Source organism: Ipomoea nil, unplaced genomic scaffold (genome assembly GCF_001879475.1).
Source record: "Ipomoea nil cultivar Tokyo-kokei standard unplaced genomic scaffold, Asagao_1.1 scaffold3087, whole genome shotgun sequence".
In the NCBI taxonomy this organism is placed as follows: domain Eukaryota; kingdom Viridiplantae; phylum Streptophyta; class Magnoliopsida; order Solanales; family Convolvulaceae; genus Ipomoea; species Ipomoea nil.
This window is the reverse complement of record NW_017619515.1, coordinates 445,001-454,495: the sequence shown is the minus strand read 5'-3', so window position 1 is coordinate 454,495 and position 9,495 is coordinate 445,001. Positions and strand designations below refer to the sequence as shown.

General features: G+C 36.0%; 1 protein-coding gene across 1 annotated transcript; it reads right to left on the bottom strand.

The window, feature by feature from the left end:
- Positions 1-357: 357 nt before the first annotated feature.
- LOC109166085 (MATH and LRR domain-containing protein PFE0570w-like) lies at positions 358-3,215 on the bottom strand. Its single transcript, XM_019314974.1, has one exon. It carries the CDS (start codon positions 2,499-2,501, stop codon positions 747-749), a length of 1,755 nt encoding a protein of 584 aa, XP_019170519.1. The 5' UTR covers positions 2,502-3,215; the 3' UTR covers positions 358-746.
- Between the last annotated feature and the right edge of the window lie 6,280 nt (positions 3,216-9,495).

The following is a 9,495-nucleotide window of genomic DNA, read 5'->3' as shown; positions in this document are numbered from 1 at the left end:
TCCCAACTAAGTTAATAAAATAATCAATATAACAATTCACAAAGTTTTTTTTAGGTGTGAACAACCTAAACTTATCTTACCTTACCTTCTTGTGATCTTATCCTTTGCCGATTAAGATTACAATGAGCTGTTTGCCGATTAAGATCACAATGAGCTGTTTATTGACGTTTTTGGTTTGAACCGGTCACCGATGGACAATCTACTCAATTTTACCTCCTTGTGGTCCTTTAACGACAATCTACTCAATTTTACCTCCTTGTGGTCCTTTAACGACTAGGTCACAAAAGGGTTTCACTCAGAGCATACCTTTGGGACTTTCCGATTTTGAAATTAATAGAAAAAGACAAGAAAATGGCAGAGAACTAAGCATCTTCAATTGAGAAAAACAAAAGAATTACTGAGTAATTAAGGTGTAATGGTCTATACAAGAAAAGCCAGTAGCTTGGACAAAATGTTATTATCTGCAGAAGATAACCAAATGGATGAAAACAGTAAAAACAGAGGCATTCTTGGAGTATGCAAAAATGGGTGATGGGAATGGTAGATTAAGAGCCATTTGCACATCATCATCATCATCATAAACACTGCAAGAATGCAGGGTGGTTGTTGAAAAATCTTTGATTTTGAGGCAAAAATTTGCATGCATCCCAGCATGAGATCAAGAATTATTGAATTGGAAATTGTCCCAACAGCAAAGTGATCATCTTTTTTTCTTCTTTTCTTCTCTTTTCTTATTAGAAATCCTACTACCAAGCCATCAACTGCTCATCATCTTCGTCCTCGACCGGGGCAGGAAGATTGAGATCGAGCAAATCGGCCGCTTCTTCCTTGGCGGCAGCTGGAGTTTGGTGGCTGCCATTGATGACCTGAGCACCCCCAATGAAATGTGACCTTTTGTGCCCTCCTAAAGCCTGCCCAGACTTGAACATCCTATGACAGAATGGGCATTCATGGCCCTTCCCTTTCTTCGGCCTAACCTTCTTCTCTGTCGCCCCCGCCTTTTTGCTCCCGAAACAATCCCTAATCTTCCCACCGTTCCCATGGTTGTAGGTCTCATCAGCATCTAAGCTATTCTCGCCAGTCCCATAACCCGACTCCATATCGGGATTCGTCTTTTTGTGGCAAGGCCTGTGCCCACCAAGAGCCTGATAAGAGTTAAAACTCTTCTTACAATTCAAACACTCGTACTTCTTCTTATTAGCATTAGTCCCGGGAGAAGAAGCAGCAACAACCTTCGTCTTCTTATACGATCCAGTCTCCATTTCGGGATCATAAGAAGTGTCATTCGTCCTCTTTTGCTTCCCGGAATTCGATGCCACTCCAAAATCATCATAATTCTCATACTCCTTCTCCACTCCCCCCCTCCTTGGCTCCACATAGCCTTTTACTCTGTTCAAGACTTTACATTTGGCAAGAAACCCGTTAACAGAAACATCCGATTCAACCTTGTTTTCTCCTAAGAAATACCCAGAATCAGAGCTCTGGGATTCTGCCATCTCAGTATGAACAATGCTAGATTTCATCACTTTCCTATTATCTCCCATTTTCTTGGTTGGGGGGTTTTGAGTTTCATTATTGTCTCTATTGCAGACCTTATAGACAACCCCTTTACCATTCCCATTACCATTGCCATTCTTTCTAGAAGTTTTCATGTCAATGGATGATGATTTGGTCTCAAGAACAACAGAGTTATTGTCAGAAAACTCAACAACTGAACCATACCAGTTCCCAGAATCCTTAGACAACATCATTAAACACTTGGCTACTTCCTCCTGCTCTTGCTCATCAATCTCAGACACAGATGATGAGCCAATACTATTGTTGTTAGTTAAGGATAAGGAATAAGACTTGACAACAAGTTTCTTGTACCTCTTAGGATGATGGGTGGATTGTGATCTGTTGTTGTTGTTGTCCCTTGTTGTGGTGGTTGGGATCTGGTCCTCCTCAGGTTCAGTATCAGAATCATCAACATCATCAACATCATCACTCTCATCATCATCATCATCATCATCATCATCATCCACTTCTTCTTCTTCTTCATCTTCTTCTTCTAGCTTCTTGCTCTCACTGGACCATGACTGATCATCCTTGACCCCACCCCCCCTCTCCTTCTCAGAGTGGCAGGCCATGTGGCCACACAGGGCTTTCAGAGACTGAAACACCTTACCACATTGCTTGCAGGCCTTTTCTTGGGGCAAAGGGGAAGTTGAGTCCACAGCCCTCCAAGTCTTCTTGGGATTCTCTCTCAGACCATAGCTAGAATACCCTCCTCCATGCTCAAATCTTTGTTGATGATGATGATCTCTTTTCATGGCTGTGGGGTCCACACCCCCACCCCCACCCCCACCCCCCTTCTCATCCACCATTTCAGCTGAATTTGCCACCACATGAGACCTCATGTGCCCCCCCAGTGACTTCCCACAAGGGTACCTCTTGTAGCACTGTTTGCACACAAACTTCATCAGTTCTTGATCTTCTTCCATCCCACCAAATTTCATCATCCCCTCAACTGAAAACCCGGATTCAGAAACCAAAAAAAAATGGCAAAGTTTTAGCAGAAACAGTTTGGGAAATCCCACCAAGATTAATGGGGGAATTGGGAGAAAGCTCAAATCTTGGGGACACTGAGAGCAAGATTTTGATGATCCCAGTTCAGAGAGATAGAGAAAGCAGAGCCCAGCAGATCAGACCTAAGTTTTGGGAGAGCTCAAATCTGGCAAGAGGGAATTGGTGGACACAGATCACAGAGTCAGATTTGGAAACATTCTTGAGATTAAAGCAGAAAGATCAGACCCACTTTTCTCTAAATGCCCACGAATTTCAACAAAGCAAAAACCAAAAAAACTGGAAAAAAAAAAAATTTGTGCAAAAAAAATCAAACAAAACCAGAGACCCTTTCTTCTTCTTCTTCTTCTTCCTCCTCTAAGCTACTCCACCACCCCACCCTACTTCTCCCCTCTCTCTCCCTCTACTCATCACACTTTTCTCTCTCATCATACTTCTTGTTTGGGTGTTATAGTTGGAGGAGAATTCCATGCACGAAAGCAAATAAGAAGAGAAAGATGGGTACCACGTGTAATCTTGAGAGGATCGTTCGTTATTCCTGATCAGACGGCCGAGATCCGCCCACCCCCCCTGTGAGATTTTGCTATCTGGGATTATGGAATTTCTGAAAAATTATTATTGTTGTTTTGGTGCGCAGACTCCATATCATATGAAAGATAGCGAAAAAAAAAAAAAGAGTAATAAAAGATATGCCAAAGTTTCTCATTTGTCTGTGTTCAATTGGTTAGTCACACCCATCAAAGGTCCGAATCTTCAGCCGTTATTGCTCTCTCAACTCCCCCAACCAAAAAAAAATTGTACTTTTTAAAAAAGAAAAAAGTCAATTTTTATAAAATTTACAAATTAATCCCCAATTATGATCGCCAATGACCTTGTGCTCTAGTGGCATGAAGTGACTCTTCTAAATTGGAAGCGAGCCCAGACCATGTGCGATTGGACCAACCAAGAGCGTGTTCAACCAATGAATAAAAAAAGTTTTATTGTTGTAAAGTTAGTCAATTCGTGATAACTAATGAATAAAATGAGTTTTATTGTTGATGACAACCTTAGTCAAGTTGGTTGGATTGTTACCTTCACTAGATTTCAAGCTCGGGGCGCGTTTTTAAACCCAATGTAAAGTCAGTCAGTTCGTGGTAACTAATGAATAAAATGAGTTTTATTGTTGATGGCAACCCTAGTCAAGTTGGTTGGGTTGTTACCTTCACTAGATTTCAAGTTCGGGACGGGTTTTTAAACTCAATGTAAAGTCAGTCAATTCGTGGTAACTAATGAATAAAACGAGTTTTATTGTTGATGGCAACCCTAGTCAAGTTGGTTGGGTTGTTACCTTCACTAGATTTCAAGTTCGGGGCGGTTTTTTAAAGTTTAAACCCAATGTAAAGTCAGTCAATTCGTGATAACTAATGAATAAAATGAGTTTTATTGTTAATGGCAACCCTAGTCAAGTTGGTGGGTTGTTACCGGCCTTCACTAGATTTCAAGTTCGGGGTGGTGGAAATTGTTGGTCTCCTTTATCTTTTATGATATACTTGTTTTGAAAATCGTGACAAAGTTATTCCAAACATATTTGTCATTAAAAGAGGGTGAATGCCATAAGGTGAATCCTCCCACACTTTCAAACTATCCTTCATTCTTCCAAATATTACTTACTGAACTAATAAGCTAAGTTCGTGCGAGCACTTCCATTGTATCCTAACTATACTCATCAGTATGTTTGTTTTTGTTATATATCGATCGATTGGTATAAAATGAGTTTAAGGCTATGGATTTTTTTTTAAAAAATATTTAATCTAAAGGTGGTTACAAACTTACAGAGCAATATATACTATGATGTTGAATATTTCTTTGACCTTGTAAAAGTTGTTCACTATTTCCTTTTAGTGCGTTTCGAGATGTTGTGTTTTTTTTTTTTCTTTTTTTTTTTTAACAAAAATATAATAGACACTACACATTATTTTTATACATTATCATTGTAATAAAAGTTAAAAAGTTATCATTTTTAAACATTTTTTTTTTTAAATTACGAGTTTGATTCTTGCCAACACTTTTCCATTGTACACAGTCTACTCATTGCAGCTTACTTCTTTTGTGTGATTTACGAGTCATTACACATGAGTAGAGTTTACTCAGTGTACATCATTGAATAGTGACTACGAGTTTTTCTCATCATTAAAAACAAAATGCTTTTTTTAAGAGAATTTTTTTGATGATGGAAAGCGTATTTAATTTAAAATCAATAATTTTATAAGTATGATATATATTTAATTCAAACTTAATGAATATTTTATTCAAATAAATATAAATTTGAACTTCAAACTTAATTCTCTGACCACTCCAATCATGATAAAGAAGTAATAAATTTTTTATTCAAACAAATATAATCAACTTGAAAATTGTATGACATAATTTGCAATCCTCATAATTCGAGTAACACCTAATTTGGGTAGATATTTGAGGGGGTTTGTCATATTGAGAAATGCAGACCTCTTAAAGTGATATATGTTATCCATAAAAGGCAAAAAGATTATCAATAAGGAAGGGGAAAGATTGAGATGAGATACTATATCAAGATCCTCATATTTGGACATATTTGAAATTTAATCAATATCATTACTTATAATCATTGATTCATAACTTGAAATTGAAATGCTTAGATATATATAGAGATTGAGATAGAAAGCACAATTGGTGGGAAAATTTCTCCTAGCTATGCCTAACAAGTAACAACCTAGTCATGACTTCTTTTTATAAGTTTGTGTTTTATGGTACGGTAATATATATATATATATATATATATATATATATATATATATATATATATATATATATAGAATCGCACTCAGGTGTGAATGCTTCGCCCAGACGCAAAATAGGAATGGATTCTGTCCGTCCACGTGTCCAGATCTAATGGATGAGAAACACTGATTTTTTTTAAAAATGCGGTGGCATTTTCGTAAATAATTGAACATCGAAGTGCAAGTAAAATGTATTACAAGTGCATGTAAAATGTATTATCGGTGCAAGTAAAAATTTACACTGAGCATCAATACTTAGTTGCACATATAGTTCTAAGTAGTTGCACACATAGTTATAAGTAGTTGCACCTAGGTTATGAATATTTGCGAGTGGTTTTCAGGGGTATTACTACCCGCTGAACTCAGATCAATGAATGTTAACAAGGCAAAATTACATGCACTTATAGGTGAAAGTAGGTGCACCTATAGTTATAAGTAGTTGCACCTATAGTTATAAATAGTTGCACACATAGTTATAAGCACACCCACGTGCATGAATGTTTGTGGAAAGTGAATGCTAACAAGGCAAAATTACATGCACTTATAGGTGAAAGTAGGTGCACTTATAAGTGATTTTACTTGCACTTCGATGTTCAATTATTTACGAAAATGTCACCGCGTTTTTTTAAGTTATTAGATCTGGACACGTGTCGCGCGCTGATTTGTTCGCATTTCCCTCCTGAGCACTTATTCGCACCTGAGTGCATCCCTATATATATATATATATATATATATATATATATATATATATATATATATATATATATATATATATATATATATATATATATATATATATATATAATTAAGTTCCAGTGCGGGTGCATGTTTCTCATGCGGTTGTGCGATGAGTAATGTGCGTGAGTTTTGTACTTAAGGTGCGTAAGGCTTGTGCTTAAGGTGTGTGAGTTATGTACTTAAGGTGCGTGGGTGTGTACTTAGTGTGAGTAATTGTTGAAACTTAGCGTGAGTTTTGTACTTAAGTGTGTGAGTCTTGTGCTTAAGGTGAGTAGTTGTTGAAACTTAAAATGCGTGTGTTTTTGACTTTTTGTGCTTAAGGTGCGTGAGGGTTGTTCTTAAGATGCGTGAATTTTGTGCTTAAGGTGCGTGAGTTTGTGTGCTTAAAGTGCGTGTGTTGTGTACTTAAAGTGCGCCAGTTTAATGCTTAATGTGAGTCCAACCACACAATCGCACGGGAAATCCCTCTCGCACCTGATCCCATCCCTATATATATATATATATATATATATATATATATATATATATATATATATATATATTATATACTGGTTCAAATGCGTACAGTGCTTCCTGTGTGATTAGTGCGAATTCACCATTAGTTTTGTTTTTCAAGTGCACAAGTTTTGATCTTCATGTATATAATGTTACTAGTCATGGGCACGCGCTTTGCGCGAAACACCATGCCTAATGATTAATTAATATGTTTTAATTTTTAAATGATAACATATATAAATTTAATAATTGTTATATGAAAAAAATAAAACATACATAAATACATTACTATTTAGTAAGTAAGATGATATAAATTATATAATTTTAGATTTCATCATTTCGTTATTCTCTAACACACCCAGCCTGCCACAACTTCAGAGAAACTCTTATGAGCCATATTAGGTTCATATTATAGTTAGGCAGCATTATACAAGTCAAACTAATTAACACCAAAGCGATGAAACAAAGTGTTTCTACTGTCCCAAATTTCCTAAATGACATCTTGTAACAAGTAATTTTTAATGACTTTTTTTTTTTATTCAGTCATCTTAGTCTATTTGAATAATATCAAAAGTTCGAGTCAAAATTTTCACTCTCCATGTTAAATATTCATACCCTTAGCCTTGCCACCAAAATTTTCTAATCTCTCTTTGCTTGTGGTTGCTGAAAGTCTTTGTAACATCCCGATTTTAGCAAAATTTAAAAGCTTAAACATGAAGATAAATCCAACCATTAAGATTAAGCAAAGCGGAAACAAACTAAACAAACCAGGAGATGTTATGTCACATCTATCTAACTATAGATGCATAGGCTAGAATCTAAACCAAAAACCGTCATTAATCTAACAATTCATAAGTCTAGGCTCACAGGCCACAAAACTAGAGCTACAGTAAAACAAGCTACGCTATCTCGGTCCACATCTAGCGCGCTCTCTCGATCTACTCAAAACATGTAAAACATAAAGGATAACACCCATCAGCAAATAAAGCTGGTAACCCACCATTACGCGTTGAGTAACATATAATATAGATATAGAGAAAAGCATTTGAGACTTTGGAATGCAATATATAATCCTTTAAAAATGAGGAAGGAACAACATAAGACTCATCATAAAGTCACTCTCAATCAAAGACCAATCCCAACATATTACTCAATACTCAACAAGAACAATAGAAGCAACATGCTCAACAACAAGATACATCATACGATAATCAATCAAGAGACAATCATAAGTCACACTCATAAACCATGAGAGACAGGATTCACTATCAAAGATGAGTAGCAAGTTCCAACCTTATGCCCTGTTCCAACCATTCTCTCCAGGCCAACCTTATTACAGTTCCAACCTTTACCTCCTAGTGCCACCCTATACACCGAGTCCAACCTTATTCCTCCGGAGCGACCCGCTCCCCGCCTGCATCCGCCAGCTTTTACCGCCAAACGGGGACACTCGTAGTGTTAATAGTCATGTAGAATAGTACTAATCACGTGATAGTCTATCTCCTTTCATTATTGTCCACCAATCATATAACATTACATAGTCCTCATCTGTAACAACCCAAAATTTTATTTTATAAATCCAATTTTAATAAATTCCAAAATAGCCATTTTCACTCCATTAAAATATTTTTTGCGATCAATTGGTGTTCGAATAAATTATTTTAGTCACATTTTAAATTAATTCAACACCAAAACTTATTTTATTCCAAAATCCTAAATTTTCGGGTACTTTGCGTACCAAGTTTTAAATCGAGAAATCAATCTGAGTGAAACCGGGAGAATTCAAAGAAGCTTTAAACAAGTGTTCATCTAGAAAACTTTTTGAGAAAATTCATTTTCAACCCCAAAGTATTTAAAATAGCATTTCTAGCCCTTGGTCCATGATGCTAGGTGGACCACACCACTCCAAGAAACATTGCCCGAGAACATATTCTAGCCAAGTCTTTACCATTTTGCCCTCAACCAATCATTTGCCTTTTTACCTAGGGTTTTGCACCCTATATAAACAACACTATCCATTTATTATTCCTTGATCTCCATCCTTGCCTCTCCCAAGCTCTTGTATGATAGAAGAAAGAAACATTGCAGTAAGTTTTCAACATTCATTTCCTCCTTTCATTTTCCATCCTATCTTAAGGTTTCCTCTTCTCTTAGCCTTCAATCTATGAGGTTTCTTAGTCCTTGGCTTGTGTTTTTTGTTTGAGATGTTTAGGTGGTGAAGGAGGTGGTCTTTGAGTAGAGAGGAGGTAGAGATCCATACAAGAAGAATAGGCAACAAGAGGTATAACCCCATGGACTCCCTCTTTGATTTTGGCTCTTTGAAGCCTATTTTATTGAGTAGAAATAATGAGATTTTGTTGTGTTTAAGTTTGGAAGTGATCTAGTATTTGTCTTTGAAGTGTTGAGAATGTTTTGGATGTTTTGGACATGCTTGGATTAATTTTTGCAGATGAGAATATCCATCGCGACCCTAATGATATTCTAAATTTATCTTATGATATTCACTTCCTTACATCACAATACTTGATTGATTCTCTCTGTAATTAATTAATACGTAAATTTTACAAGGTGGGATTGATCAATTCACAAAAAAATCAATAAATATAAAGAGTTTACTAACACATCATGTGTTGAATATTAAGAGAAAATAGTATTTTTCTTATTTATTTATTTTTTTCTATCGCAACACAAAATAATTACATTTTTAATCCATCAATTGCTAGTTATTATGCAATTTGGCCTTTATTATTTTTTTTAATCAATGTGATTCTCAATTATTTTACTATGTTATAAATTTATTTAGTCCCTTGATTATAAAATAGTTAATTTAATCCCCGGCCACCCACCCCCCTTTGAAATGAAAGTTGATATACGTAAAAGTTGACTATTTTATGCATTAAAA

Excerpts from the sequence above, each read along its gene's own strand:
- LOC109166085 (XM_019314974.1), bottom strand. The coding sequence starts at position 2,501 with ATGATGAAATTTGGTGGGATGGAAGAAGATCAAGAACTGATGAAGTTT.